The following is a 16340-nucleotide window of genomic DNA, read 5'->3' on the forward strand; positions in this document are numbered from 1 at the left end:
TATTCTTATCGTAAAAATCAAATATTACATCATGAAATAAAAATAGTTTCAGAGACGTAATACAAAAAATAGAAATTTACATTAATACATTAAACAACATCATCGAATTATGTCGTGTATCCGTAATACATATATTTATTATGTGAAACCGGTACGACCTTTTTATTTAAATTTTCTTTTTCAAATAATCTTCACAGAACAATTCTCTCTTTATACAAAAAAAAAAATGACTTTAAATAATAATATTAATTCCAATGATGATGAAAATTTTTTAAAAAATTTTTTAAAAGAATTTTATCGTCAAATTATAAAGATCGAAAATTATAAAGATTATGAAAATATTTTAATGGAATGGATACAAGATTATTTTAATAATAATAATAATAATGAAATTAAAAAAAATCCTAAAATAATTTTAAAATTAATGGAAAATCATAAAGAAAGTGAAAATTGGTTTTCAGGTTTAATAGGATTTTTTTATGAACATGGTATAATAAAAAATAAAAATATAAATGATGATAATAAGAATGATGATGATGATGATGATACTATTATTATAATTGATAAAAATAAATCTTTAAATTTATATTTATTATCAATTAATAAATATGAAAATGATGAAAATAAAAATTTGTTATCTATTTATCAATTACTTAATATTATTATTTCAAAATATTTATTATCATTTTATTATTATAAAGATATTATTTTATATAAAAGAAATTTAATTACAATGGAATTTAAATCTTTAAAAAATTTACAAGTAATGTCTTATAGTAATCAATTTGAAAATTTTAATGGTTTAGAAATAAATATATGTAAAGATGAGATAAGTATTATTGAAAAATATTTCGAATCATTATCAAATAAAGGTTATAATAATAATAATCAAAATCAATTAGATTATATTAAAAAGAAGGAATTGATAAAATTAAATAATTTGGGTTATTATTATCAATATGGATTAGGAAAAAACAAAGATGAATTTAAAGCATTTGAATTTTATTTAAAATCAGCTGAAGGTGGAAATTCTGATGCACAAAATAATTTAGGTTATTGTTATCAAAATGGTATTGGAGTAATAAAAGATGAAAAAAAAGCTTTTGAATATTATTTTAAAGCTGCTAATGAAGGAAATTTGCATGCAAAATATAATTTAGGTGCTTGTTATCAAAATGGAATAGGTGTAAATAGAGATAATAGAAAATCTTTTGAATGGTATTTAAAATCTGCTAAAGGTGAATATTCTTTTGCACAAAATATGTTAGGTAATTATTATAAAAATGGAATTGGAATACCAAAAGATGATAATAAAGCGTTTGAATGGTATATGAAAGCTGCTAAAAGTGGAAATTCAAATGCACAAACTAATATTGGTGATTATTATTATTTAAATGAATTTAAAGTAGAAAAGATTGAAAAAGATTTCAATAAATCCATTTATTGGTATAATAAAGCGGCAGAAAATGGTTGTAAAATAGCACAATTCAATTTAGGAAAATATTATGAAATTGGAATAGGAGTTGAAAAAAATGAAATCAAAGCCTTTGAATATTATAATAAATCAGCTGATCAAGAATATTTGGATGCTCAATTTAAACTTGGAACTTGTTATGATTTTGGAATTGGAAGTGTGATTAATAAAGAAAAAGCATTTGAGTTTTATAAAATTGCTGCTGAAAAAGAACATAATAATGCTCAAAATAATTTAGCAATTTTATATGAATGTGGTGAAGGTATAGAAAAAGATTTAGAAAAAGCTATTTTTTGGTATAAAAAAGCAGTAGAAAATGGATTTAAATCAGCACAATTTAATTTAGGTAAATGTTATTATGAAAATGGAAAAATTTTGAAAGATAATGTTAAAGGATTTGAATATTATAAAAAATCAGCCGAACAAGGATATTTAAATGCTCAATTTGAGATTGCTTATTGTTATTCTAATGGAATTGGAACTGAAGTTAATAAATCAAAAGCATTTGAATCATATAAAATTGCAGCTGAAAAGGAACATAATTATGCTCAAAATAACTTGGGAATTTTATATAAAACTGGTGAAGGTACAAAAAAAGATTTGAAACTAGCTGTTTATTGGTATAACAAGGCGGCAGAGTATGGAAATGAGATAGCACAATATAATTTGGGTAATTGTTATAAAAATGGTGAAGGTGTTGAAAAGGATGAAACTAAGGCGTTTGAATATTATAAAAAATCTGCTGAGAAAGGGTATTTAGATGCTCAATTTAGACTTGGATATTGTTATGATAAAGGAATTGGGGTTGGAGTTGATAAGGTGAAAGCTTTTGAAATATATTCTATAGCAGCTGTAAAAGGACATATTATTGCACAGAATAATTTGGGAATTTTATATAAAAATGGGGAAGGAATAGTAAAAGATTTAGAAATGGCTGTTTACTGGTATACTAAAGCAGCGGAAAAAGGAGATGAAATAGCACAATATAATCTAGGTAATTGTTATACATTTGGAATAGGAGTTGAAAAAGATGAAATAAAGGCATTAGAATGTTATGAAAAATCAGCAGAAAAAGGATATGTAAATGCTCAAAATAATCTTGGATTTGTGTATATTACAAATGAAGGAACAAAAAAGGATTTGAAAAAAGCTATCCATTGGTTTCATAAAGCTGCGGATAATGAAGATGAGGTTGCATATGATAACTTAGGTATATGTTATGAATTAGGAATAGGTATAAATAAGGATGAGATTAAAGCATTTGAATTATATAAAAAATCTGCTGAAAAAGGTTATATTAATGCGAAATTTCATCTTGGTTATTGTTATATAAATGGAATTGGGACAGAAATTGATAAACAGAAAGGATTCGAGTTATACGAAGAGGCAGAAAAAGGGAATGATAATGCAATAGATTTACTAAAAACTTTTTTTTATGAAAAAGGTGAAGAAATGGATTTTGATATAAATGAAGTTAAATATTGGTATCAAAAGTCAGCGGAAATTGATAATAAAGTAGCACTATACAAATTAGGGGAAATTTTTGAATTAGGGAATGGTGTTAATCAAAACGAAATTAAGGCATTTTATTTTTATAAACTAGCAGCTGAAAAAGGATGTGCAAATGGTAAATATAAGCTTGCATATTATTTTCTTCACGGAATTATAGTTGATGTTGATAAAAAAAAGGCCTTTAATTTGTATAAAGAAGCAGTTGAAGAAGGACATGAAAATGCACAAAAATCTCTTGCATTATTGCTTGAAAAGGGTGAAGATAAATAGTGATATTGTTGGCAAAAAAAAATATTTAGATAATGGACGTTTAGATTTAATTAGTATAAATGTTTTTTATTTTCACATTTTTTTTATTATTTTGATAACTCGTTATTTACATACTACTTTTTTTAGTTATTTACATTATTAAGAATAAGTTGATATTATGGTCTTTAATTAAGTCAAATAAAGTTTAATTTGATTACGTACAAATAGGATTGGTCTAGGGTTATTTGTCATTATTCCACATTTCCTTTTGATTTAGATGATTGATATCTTGTGATTTTGATAAAAAGATAGTTTGTTGTTTCGAGTCATTTTCTGAACAATGACATTTCATTATTTCTATTTCTTTTAATTCAATTATGGGATATAAATTAAATTGGTGTGAATTGTTATCGCTCATTTTCAAAATTATAGGATGAAAATAAAGGGTTATTTCTTTGTATATTTATAAATAGCAACAATAAAATTTTCATCAACGGGATGTATAATTTTTGATGTAACGATATTTTTTAAATTTTGATCAGAACGTAATTTCGACTATACATATATTTGTAATATTTGTTTTTAATCATAAATTTGGAAAATAGAACTGCATAATTTAACTAACGATACCCTTTATTTTATTCATTAATTACCTTACAAAAATAAAAGAATTTGTTCATTTACAATATAAAGTTATATTTATACTAGAAAAGTTAAACTTAAACCACCAAGTATTTTAAATTCTGTTGCTACTGTTGATGCTACTTCTGATACATTTGCCGCTACCACTGTTGTTGTGATTATTATGGTTTTAGTTGTTCATATGTTGGTAGAGCTGGAGCTGGAAGAGCTGGACTGCCACTCTGTAATTATATTCTGAGAGCATTTTCCTATATGATTTAATGATTCGACTTCTAAATGACACCTCACACATTTATTAGTTAATCCCAAATACTTCGCTTTACTATAAAATATCATAAATCAGTATGTTTGAAGGATTTAAAGGCTCGTTCACACAACATACTGTTTGTTTTAAATTTGTTATTATTAAGTATTTCAAAATTTTTTAATAAAGAAATGCGCTACTGATCTTTTTATAAAAAAAAAAGCAACTACGCAAGTATAAAACGTGAAATGCGTTAATCATTTAATGGAGTTATGGGATGATGGGAGTCATGGGAGTCATGCGCCGCACCACATCTAGCTCAGGCACATGATCCGTGATGTGGCTGTGTTTGACGCAATATAAATAAATTTTTTTTTTCGTGTCAAATACATTTTATTTTTTGGAAACCTTGGAAACCTATATTATATATATACTGTCTTTATTTCTTTTTATTATTTTTATTATATATATTATAAGAATAAATATTAATATTTTACGTTTCTTTGAAATTTTTAAAGTTTGTTTTAGCAAGTACTAAAGTATTTATATATATTAATTTTATATACTTAGACTTTTTTGTATAAATAGCACAAACTTTTATATTTTTAGTTAGGTAATAAAATATTAAAACTATTTAAAACTTAAAAAATTTATTTTATTTCTTTTTTACTATACAGTTACTTAAATATTGAAAGTCTGAATTTTTTTGCGAATTTTTTTTTTTTTTCAAGTTAAATGTTACACAAGATAAAATTGGAGTTGCCGCAGTGCCGGATTACGTGATAAATTCAATCAAAAAAAATATCGACTATTTCAGACGTGCTATCTACAACATATAATGAGTCATAGAAGTGACTGGCAAATAATATTTCATATTAAATAATAGAAAAATAACAAATGGTCATTATTCTCTTATTATCTAGAACGTAGCGAAGGACATTCTATTGTTATGCACTAGATGATTTGGTAGTTAACCCATGTAATATTCCTTCTTTCCTTCCACTTACGTCATCATTTTTTTTTTGATTATATATATCTCCTTTTTTGTAACACTGATGCAAAGTATTGATCTTGACATTGTATAACTAGTCTTCTTAATTAGTGGTACTATATAAACATATCAGGATGCGATTACTATATAACTAACAGCAGCTTCAGACTTAATACATTTCCTAGTTTTATTTAATTCTACCAAATATCCAATAAATAAAAAAGAAATCTATAAATTAGGTGAGAATAAATATTCAATTAAAGCTCCGCACAAGTCGGATCACGAGACAAAAGTACTTTAAATATATTAGCTTGCGAGACAATATATTTTTAAAGTACTTTTGGCCTCATGAGCTGGCTCATGCAGGGTTTTATATAATAAATAAATGTAATTTTAATGTTGATTTAAGGGGAAAAAACCGGTAAACAAACTAAATAAATAATGTTAGAAATTTTGTTAAACTTGAAAATTTCTAATTTCTTAAAACATAATATAAAATGGAAATATTGTTGATAATATGTGAAACTTGCAAAATGCACTTTTATTGTTAAAAATATTTAGAAATTCAAAAATTTGGTTTTGCCATTTACTGAGTTAGAACATTTAGCAATCCTTGAGATTTTGGGCACCCATTTTCAATAGCCTTTTCATACCAATAAATAGCTTTTTCTTTACTTTGTTCAGTTCCCTCGCCTTTTTCATATAAAGATGCAAGACTTCTTTGAGCATTAACATTTCCTCCTTCTGCAGCTAATTCATATAATTCAAATGCCTTTTCTTTATTAATTTCAATTTCAGTTCCTTTACTGTAAATATCTCCAAGTTTATATTGAGCATCTATAAATCCTTGATCAGCTGATTTTTTATAAAATACAAATGCTCTCATTTCGTTTTGACCAACACCATTACCATATTGATAGAATTCACCTAATTTGTATAATGCATATTTATTGTCATTTTTTGCAGCTTTTTGATACCAATATTTAACCTCATCCAAATTATCTACAATTTCTTCTTCATATTCCTTATAATCACTATTACCAGCAGCTTCATCATACAATTTAAATCCCTTTTCTTTATTGATTTCAGTTCCAATACCATTTACATAACAATAACCAAGTATAAATTTTGCATCCATATCTCCATATTTCGCTGATTTTTTATAATATTCAAATGCTTTAATTTCATTCTTATCTACACCATTTCCTAATTCGTAACATTCACCCAAATTATGTAGTGCCGTTTTACATCCATTTTCTGCTGCTTTACTAAACCAATAAACAGCCATACTTAAATCTTTTTTTGTTCCAATTCCATAATAATAATAATAACCAAGTTCAAATTGAGCATCAGAGTATCCCTTTTCAGCTGATTTTTTAAGATATTCAAAACCTTTAACAATATCTTTTTCAACTCCCTTTCCAAGTACATAGAAAAAACTTAAATAATAGCATGCTTTTTCACATCCATTTTCTGCTGCTTTGCTATACCAATAACTAGCTTGTTTTAAATCCTTTTCTGTACCATTACCATTTTCATATAAAATTCCAAGATTACATTGTGACATATAATGGTCTTTTTCAGCAGCAATTTTATATAATTCAAATGCTTTTTCTCTATAAATTTTAGTACCAATTCCTTCATCATAACAGTATCCAAGTTCAAACTGGGCATTTAAATATTCTTGATTAGCTGATTTCTTATAATATTCAAACGCTTTGTTTTCATCTTTCTCTAAACCATTTTCTCCATTTTTATAGAAATTACCCAAATTATATTGTGCGAATTTATTTCCATTTTCCGCTGCTTTTTTTATACCAGTAAATAGACTGTTCCAAATCTTTTTCCATTCCAATTTCATTTTGATAAAAATTACCCAATATATTTTGTGCTGGTGAATACTCTCCTTTAGCTGATTTAAGATACCATTCAAAAGCTTTCTTATTATCTTTATTTATTCCTATTCCATTTTGATAACAAATACCCAAATTATATTGAGCGTGTAAATCATCCTCATTAGCAGCTTTTAAATAACATTCAAATGCTTTCTTTTTATCTTTTGTTACACCAATTCCATTTTGATAACAATAACCTAAATTATTTTGTGCATCAGAATTTCCTCCTTCTGCTGCCTTTAAATAAAGTTTAAATGCTTTAAACCCATCTTTCTTTTTTTCTATTCCGTATTGATAACAGTAACCTAGATTATTTAATTCCATTAGCTCCTTCTTATTATCATAATCGTTAAAACTTTTATCTGTTGATTCAAAATATTTCTCCATAGAATTTATTTCATCTTTACATAAATTTATTTCTAATCCATTAAAATTTTCAAATTAATTATAAGACATTACATGAGTATTTTCCAAAGATTTAAATTCCTTTATGATAATATTTCTTTTATATAAAATATCTTTATAATAATAAAATGATAATAAATATTTTGAAATAATAATATTAAGTAATTGATAAATAGAAATCAATTTCTTATTATTTTTATCATTTTCATAATTATTAATTGATAATAAATATAATTTAAAAGATTTATTTTTATCAATAATAATATCATCATCATCATCATCATCATTATTATTTATACCATACTCATAAAAAAATCCTATCAAACTTGAAAACCAATTTTCTTTCTCTTCATGATCTTCCATTAATTTTAAAATTTTTTTAAGATCCTTTTCATTATAATTAAAAAATTCTTTTATCCATTCCATTAAAATATTTTCATATTTTGTATAATTCTCTATCTTTATAATTTGTCGATAAAATTCTTTTAAAAATTCTTTTAAGAAATTTTCATCTTCTTTTGAAATTTTATTTAAGGACATCCTTACTTTTTTTTGAAAAAAAAATAATAATAATAATTTTTTTGTTTGATACTAGCGCAAAAAAGTAAAAAGTTATGGCCAATTGTTATTTGATTATTTATAAAAATACTTTGTGTTACAGTCACACTAACCTTAAATTTGCGTAGCCTATCGAAATTGTAATTATACTGCATACGCCGTGCATAAAAATTCTTGGCGTAACATTATGCACTTAAATTTTTTGCCTGAGCCAAGTGCAGATTGCGTACTTAATGAATAATGAGATATGTTCTATATTGATTATAGATATTTATTAGTCAAAAGACATCTTTGTCCTAAAGTAAAAATTCAAACAATTCTAGACCCTGTAAAAAATGTCGATCCATTTTTTATATTCCATCTTTTTTCCGTAAAAGGCTCATATTTCCGGAATTAATAGCCTTATATCACGGAATTTACCAAATTATTTACATTTTCCGTGAATGAATCCGTGAAAGGCTCATTTTTACGGAGTTTTTACAGAAATAACGGATAAAATTTTTCAGTTATTTTATGTTTCAATATTTTTCTGATTGGTCTCATAAACTTTTCATCGGCCCTTTGTTAATACTGTCAATTGTGACTGATACTTTAGTGCAAGAATTATAATCGTTAAAATCGAAATTGAGGATGACATTATACAATACAAATTTCAAGTGTTAATATACAAATTGTTGGATATTATGTTTAATTGTATTTTTATTATAAACAAATAAATAAAAAAATATATTATCATAATGTAACCGGTTAATTAACCGGTTAAAACTCAATCCTAGTCAGCATTAAAATTCGGCCAGGATTAGCATCAAATATATTTTTAATCCCGGCCAAAATTAGGCCAGACCAAAACTCTAACTAATCGAAACGAAACTCTAGTTGAAAGACGAAATTCAGGCCAAAATTGTCTGGCCGGCACTATGAATTTCGGCCCACATTATGAATTTTATATAACACAAAAAATTCCACGCATGTGTAGATATCTTACCTGGTGGCTAAACTTTTCTGGCCGGCACTGTAAATTTGGCCAGAATTACAAATATTTTAACCGGTTAATTTAATCGATTAATTTAACCGATTACAGCTGATTTCATAATGTACAGGACACTTGGCAAATTTTTACGCCGAGAGTTGCCTGTTCAGCAAATTGAAAAAATAACGAACACATGATTTATGTAATATCACGTGATACACTTTTTTGGATCCAAAGTGTAATTGATTGGTACATTATGAAATCAGCTGTAATTTAACCGGATAATTTAACCGGATAATTTATTAGATACAATCTAGTCCATATGCTGTTGCTGCGCCTGCGCATTAAGACGTTCACCGATCTATTTTTCAACCAATCCAACAAATCGTCACGAATCTATTATCAAAGTCGTTACGACTTTTAAAAAAATTTTTAATCACATTTATTAAATTTAGTAAACGTAATGTATAATTGTATATCGTGCTTGACTCATTGGGGAAAAATCGTTATGACAAATTCTTTTTGTTATTTTAAGATAAAGATTAGAAGACAAGACTGTTACAAAAAACTTTAGATACAAATTTCGCGAAACGAAAATCTGCTGGCAAATCCTATTTTTAGAATTTGTACTCCACTTCTTTCGATACCCGTAATCCATTAAATTCTTATCTGAATAACGTTGAAGTCTTGATTAGGAAAGAAGTCTTTGAATGTAAACGCATAAAATTCTGGTTTTTTCCCTAATATTGTTAGATTATGGCTTAATGTTTCATCATCTGAACGTCAGAATTACGTATTTGTTGTGTATCTGTTGTGTTCGAAATTCGTTGTATCACCAACAATTTTATAATTAAAATTCTACCCACGTGACCGGTGGCGTTTAAAGGAATGTGAAAAAATTTTTGGGAGGCAAAAAAAAACAGTCTCTCAGATAAATATAGACAGTGAAAACGCGGTGGGTGATTCCTTTTAGGTCACGTGTGGTAGAAAATTTGTTGGTGTTATCAGATTTTGTGTGTAGTCACGTTATTTGGAGATTTATTGACCTGCATACCGGGGTTTATCGTTTATTGACACTTTTAGTGATGTAATTTGTGGCTTCTAATTAATATTATTGAAGTCTTCAATTTGAGTTGGATCATCGTGTTAGTATTTATCTTCATTATCTCTGTTGTTAGAAATTTTATGACGTTTATTATTATCACCGAAATTATTAGTTGGAGAGCTATAAGTTTCTACTAAAACAATTTATCTTTCAAGTTCTAGGGTAGTGACCTCTTGTGATGACTTTTTTCTTTTTTGAGGCGTATTTTGAGAGGATTCTTTTTCACTTCTAGTATTGTGACTTTCGGTCGTGTGTTTGACGTAGACATCAATTTAAACCATTTTGAAAATGGCAATAATCGTTTTTTGTGCGACAATAACTTTTGGAAAAACGGAATATTACACAAACTGCTGATTTATTGTATTACTGTATTGTAATAACGCCCAGTCGCCTGAACATACCCAAGAACCCAACAGTTTGTATATTTTCGCTTGAAATTGTATTGTGTATTGTTATCCTTTAATTGTCAATATGAAGGGATTAAAAATCATTGAAGCATACTAATAACGAACTGGCTAGAATTGCTCCATCATTGTCAGTATTCCCACCTTTCACCTGCAAGTGCAAAGATCTGAAAGATAATTCTTCCCTGGAAATACCCAGAAATCTTATAACTGAACTAAAGGCCCGTCTCAAGACATTCCATTCAATGGAAATGAAGCATCGAAATCGCAATATGTGTGTTCAATACTTGGTTGCTGGTGCAAACCTATACAAAGGCAAGTTTGAGCTCCGACCAGGTCACAGGGCCCAATGGATATCATGGTCCATTTGATTTTGCAATAGACTTGCTCCAAACCGCCAAAACTATTGGCGTAACAGAAGTAAAGGATGAAGATTTTTTTAGGGCATTTCTCAGAATGCTGTGCAACTTGAATCTTAAAGGTCTTTTCTGTATTTATTTTCCTATTGAAAATACACACTATCTCTTTCCAAGTATCATACCCCAATCTTTTTTCCAATTCATCATTAAAGTCAGAGACTTTGACCGGTTTGACCCTATAACATAATATCCCTTTTCTTTGCAACAACTTTAATATATTTTCAGTTAATGTAAAGGTATTGTCATAACTTCTTCCTTTTGCATTCAATATCTGTTCCTTAGTTGTTAAAGTATTGTTTATCCATACATTTCTAGATTTAAATTGATTAAATTCATTATAGAAGTTATCCATGTTATTAGACAAGAAAGCAAGAAAGAAAAACATTTGAGAGAGTTTTAAGAGACGTATCTAAATAATTATTTGTGTCCATGATATACAGTATAATATATACTTTTCTGAGTATATAATGGCGAAATCAGTACAGTTACTAAAAAAGTAGTTAGTTAGTATGCGAGAAAAATGATTAATACGGTTTTATCATCGACTATATAATATTAATTCATGCGTGAATAATTTACAAACATCTGACAGCACATATTTTTATCTTTCAAACCCGATTGTTTTTATAAATATTAAACTTCATCTTAAACTAATATTGAACCTGCCAAAGTAAATATGGCTCCCTTTTTTATAATTTAGGTTTCTTAATCCAGAATAATTACATAATCATGAGCGAGGTCCGATGTATTACAACTAATCCAAATAAATGTTAAAATTTTTATCAATAAGATATGTGTATAAAACTAGTTATTATAAATTTGACTTTAAATTTATTCTCATGTTTTCATCATTTAAAACAAATTAAAAAATGGATTTTGTTTACCTAATGTGTATCACTACCTGATCACAAGACGTAAATACGTATTAATTAATCTCTATATTCATTGATAAATAAATGAGTTTATTTTTTCGACCATTCAAGTAAATTGTACAAGATAGCGATAGGAATGGATGACCTATTATTAGTGTTCCGAAAGGGTTGGGTCAAACCCGGGTTATCGTATTTAGGGGTCGGGTTGGGGTCGCATGATTTGATGACCCGTAACCCGCATGAACTCGACCCGACCCGTCGAGTCGAGTTATACCTTTACTTTGACCTGGCGACCCGAATCTTTTTATTATATTTTTAACTAAAAATTTCAGTTTTTTATATTAAATACAACTTACGGGTCGAACCCGGGTTATCCGAGTCAGAATATAATCAGGTCAAGTCAAATCCGAGTCGTTACTTTTACACTCGGGTCGAGTTCGAATACACCTCAAAACCCGACCCGACTCGACCCTTTCGGAACACTACCTATTATTTATATCAAATACTGTTGACATAAAGCAGATATGAATAGTATGGCGCGCCGACGTGGACAGATTGGTATTTTTTTAATACCAACTTCCACTATTTAAATAATACCAGCTCATGTATTTTAATATTACTGCAAGTGGCAGATTTTTGTCTAAAATGGCAATTTCTTTTTGCATTATTAGACAGATTCATATTTATTTATTACGAACTTTCTCTAATTAAATATTACCAACTCTAGTAATTTTAAAATTGGCAGATCTTTTTTTCTTCAATAGACAGATTTATATTTTTTATTATCCCCTTTTTTTATTAGCAGATCTTTTTTCTTTACCAGACAGATTTATATTTTTTATTATTAGCTCTGACGATCATTTTTATTCATTAGCAGATCTGCTAAATCTCACCGCAGGTGATTTCACCGGTCAAATTATAATTCCAGCCAAATTCAATTGTGTAACCTAATAAAAAAGTTTTTGATTTTTTTAGTTACAATGTGGTATAAATATTGCACTAATAGATCCGGAAGATACCCGTTTATAAGTAAATATGCAGTTAAATTTTGTGTATCCTCACTGAATAAATCACTTTACTTAAGAAATCTATTTCGTAATGGTCAAAAGTGGTCTATTTGACCTTAAAAGTGGCAAACGTGACCATCAGCTACCTTAATTGATGGTCAAAAGTGGTCTATTTGACCCTAAAAAGTGGTCATATAGCACATAGAAATTTTTCGAAAATTTCTGTTTGGTTATACTAATAATTGGTAGTTAAAGGCGAGGGCATATTTGACCACTTTTGACCATCAATTAAGGCAGCTGATGGCCACGTTTGACCACTTTTAACCATCAATTAAGGTAGCTGATGGTTACATTTGACCACCAAATAGACTACTTTTGACCATCAATTAAGGCAACTGATGGTCATTTGACCACTTTTAACCATCAATAAGGTCAAGTTTGACCACTTTTAAGGTCAAATAGACCACTTTTGACCATTACGAAATAGATTTTTTAAGTAAAGTGATTTATTCAGTGAGGCTACACAAAATTTAACTGCATATTTGATTAGAAACGGGCATCTTCCGAACTCATTGGTGCAATTTTTATACCACATTGTTACTAAAAAAGTCAAAACTTTTTATTAGGTTACACAATTAACTCCAGCTGGAATTATAATTTGGCCGGAATAAAATCACCTGCGGTAAGGATCACCTGCGGTGAGATTTAGCGAATAAAAATGATCGTCAGAGCTAATAATAAAAAATACAAATCTGTCTATTAAAGAAAAAAGATCTTCTAATGAAAAAAGGAGGCAATAAAAAAATATGAATCTGTCTATTAAAGAAAAAAGATCTACTAATTTTAAAATTACAAGAGTTGGTAATATTTAATTAGAGAAATTTGGTATTAAACAAATACAAATCTGTCTAATAATATAAAAAGGAATTGCCATTTTAGGCAAATTCAGTAATTTTAAAATACAAGTGCTAGTATTATTTTAAATAGCAGGAGTTGGTATTAATAAAATACCAATCTGTCCACATCGGCGCGCCATAGAATAGTAATGTTCCTAAGGCAATTATATACTAGCACAATGTTATGAAAATTCACGTGACTTTTTCATCACCGGTGTACACGGAAATTTTAGTAACAAAATCCAATTGTGTGCCAAACTTAATTTCAGTCAAATTGCGTAATGCCGGCCATTTCGTGATATCTTATTTGCAGTTTAAGTTTGGTACGATAGTTTCATACGATTATTGTTTAATCAACCGCAATTAATAATGCAATGTTAAAGATATTTTTATTTTTTTTTTATAAATGTTAAAAAAATCGATGTGAAAATTTCATGATTTATCACCATTACCATTGTAATTTTGAAGTAAAAAATAAATAAGTAAATAAAAAATATTATTAATTCAGAAAAAAACATCATATCTCCTTTATAGTACAAATTCCGGGCAAAAAAAAAATTTAGATTCTCGTGACTCGACCGGGTCAGTTTTTCGAAAAATGGAAATTTTTTTTATTATAGTAAAAATTTTTATCACGTGATTTTAAGTTTTTGGCCAATGTGCGTAAAAAAATTTTACATATATAAAAAAAAATGGCGGCCGGCCGAGTCATTTAAAAATTTTATGTCACGAGAATCTAAAAATTTTTTTTTTGCCCGGCCTAACAGATAAAGATTTTAATATTCTTTCTAATCAAAAAACTTATTTATTGCACAAGTTTTTATGATGGTCCTTATATGTATTTTTTATCTTTAACCTAGATAAATGTACATGCCAAAACAATAAAAGGAAGGAAAAAAGTTAAAAATTCAACGCTCACCTTAATTTTATATAATACTATCCAATCTCCAAAAGGCTTGTATAATGTCTAATCGCAACTTCATTTTTACGGTCGATAAGCATCATAAGGTATCCGAAAACTTATATGTTCATCTATGATAATTGCAAAGGTTCTAATTTTTATCATTATGGTTGATTCGTAAAGTGACACGTTTTATAATTATTGTGCGAACTATTCTAGTAACTATCTCATTGAGATCCTAACTAGACTGCAACCTTCACACCAAATTAATGGTCAACCAGCCGGAAGACAGGGGCATATGCTATGGGTTTATCACGTTTCCAATAAACCAAGGTCGTCTACAGTTGCTTGTGGTCTATGAAAGGAATCTCAATCGGCAATTTGTGTTAATTTAAATCTTAAAAAAATGTAAAAGATCTTAATATTGAGTGTGTAAAATACAGAGAGGTTACTAGCACTTCATGTAGAATACTTACACTCCTATCTATAAACCAACTAGCACTGTTGCGCTTTGAAAATTATCTAAATACCTAATTTATAAATCCGAAAAACCAAATACAATTATATAAGGCTTTTTAAGTTTATATTTTACAATGCTAGTGGTTGACATAACCTATATTAATATTGAAAAGAGCTTAATCGCGTTAAAACTTAGAGAAATTGAAAATAAATATCGGTACCTATTATTTTACTTTTATATTTAAAAAAAAGAAAAAAAAATGTTAATATTATTAAAAATATAAATACGATATTGGCAGTGTACAATATATCTAGGTTCAAGAGTGGAGTAGTCGGCTTCTTTTTATTGAGAAAACTTTACAAACGTTGGAAACTAATAGGGAAAATGATGTTTAGAGTAAAAAGGTTTAGTCAGTAAGCTTATAATTTACGGAAATTTTTTGGAGACAGTGGGTTTATATAAGATTTTGACATGTTATATTGATACTATTGGATCTTATTTGAGTAACTCCGTCAATGTAAATAATAATGACTCATGAGAAACGATGGTATTCATATGTTTCAATTGTTTCATACAAGTTTTTGTTATCTATATCATATCAACAAAAGCTTAATAAATCACAATGATTAGTATCTTGATTTTAACGGCGCAGGAAAATGATTTCAAGATTTACTAGTAATTTCTAATGCGGAGTTAACCCGCCTTGGAAACCACCCATTTTAAAGGAATTTTTTATTCAACTAAGTTATGTTGCGTGTGAGCGTGTCTGGAGTTTCACATTTTTCTGAAATGATAAGAAGGTTTTAGTAAAAGTTGTATGTTTTTTCGGTATAATTTATAATTTTTTTAAAAATAGACGTTTAAGAGTATTATTTCAATTAGTTTATTAGGATATTTTGCACATGCTTAATGATTATTATAAGTTACGCTTAATAATGATCTGATGTGGCGCAAAGAGCCACATCATACCACATACTTTTTGAGAAAATTCCGTTACGTAATAAAATGTATGAGTGTATCCGAAAATGTTCTATACGTTCAAGAAAAATGCCTAAAATATTGTATGTTGCAAAGAATTCCTAAGCTTTGCTGACCCATAATTTATTTTATTAGACTTCATATTAAAAACTTGATAATTTTCTCTCGTTTTATACATTTTAAAAATTAAAAATAACCAAGATCTTATATTCTTTTAAAATTTCCATGCCTAAATCTTTTATTTTATTCTTACTTATCACTTAAAACTAGTTAGGAAGATTTAAATTTCTGATTTACTTATAGTATTTACTTTTAAGCTTGAGCACGATAATAAATATACATCATTCAAAGAATTCCA

At 27.6% G+C, this 16340-nt stretch overlaps 4 protein-coding genes across 4 annotated transcripts; 1 reads left to right on the forward strand and 3 right to left on the reverse strand.

The window, feature by feature from the left end:
* Positions 1-226: 226 nt before the first annotated feature.
* OCT59_028663 (uncharacterized protein) lies at positions 227-3256 on the forward strand (the record flags this gene model as incomplete). The annotated part of the gene is made up of 2 exons (XM_066147458.1): positions 227-2708; positions 2919-3256. The coding sequence occupies 2 exons, from the start codon at positions 227-229 to the stop codon at positions 3254-3256; spliced, it is 2820 nt and encodes a 939-aa protein (XP_065994167.1).
* A 2442-nt stretch (positions 3257-5698) lies between these two features.
* OCT59_028664 (uncharacterized protein) lies at positions 5699-7394 on the reverse strand (the record flags this gene model as incomplete). The annotated part of the gene is made up of 2 exons (XM_066147459.1): positions 5699-6596; positions 6931-7394. 2 exons carry the CDS (start codon positions 7392-7394, stop codon positions 5699-5701), a joined length of 1362 nt encoding a protein of 453 aa, XP_065994168.1.
* A 54-nt stretch (positions 7395-7448) lies between these two features.
* OCT59_028665 (uncharacterized protein) lies at positions 7449-7952 on the reverse strand (the record flags this gene model as incomplete). The annotated part of the gene is made up of 1 exon (XM_066147460.1): positions 7449-7952. One exon carries the CDS (start codon positions 7950-7952, stop codon positions 7449-7451), a length of 504 nt encoding a protein of 167 aa, XP_065994169.1.
* Positions 7953-10677: 2725 nt separating this feature from the next.
* OCT59_028666 (uncharacterized protein) lies at positions 10678-11253 on the reverse strand (the record flags this gene model as incomplete). Its single annotated transcript, XM_025331534.2, has 1 exon — positions 10678-11253. The coding sequence occupies one exon, from the start codon at positions 11251-11253 to the stop codon at positions 10678-10680; it is 576 nt and encodes a 191-aa protein (XP_025186236.1).
* Positions 11254-16340: the final 5087 nt, after the last annotated feature.

Source organism: Rhizophagus irregularis, chromosome 8, assembly GCF_026210795.1.
Source record: "Rhizophagus irregularis chromosome 8, complete sequence".
Taxonomy (NCBI): Eukaryota; Fungi; Glomeromycota; class Glomeromycetes; order Glomerales; family Glomeraceae; genus Rhizophagus; species Rhizophagus irregularis.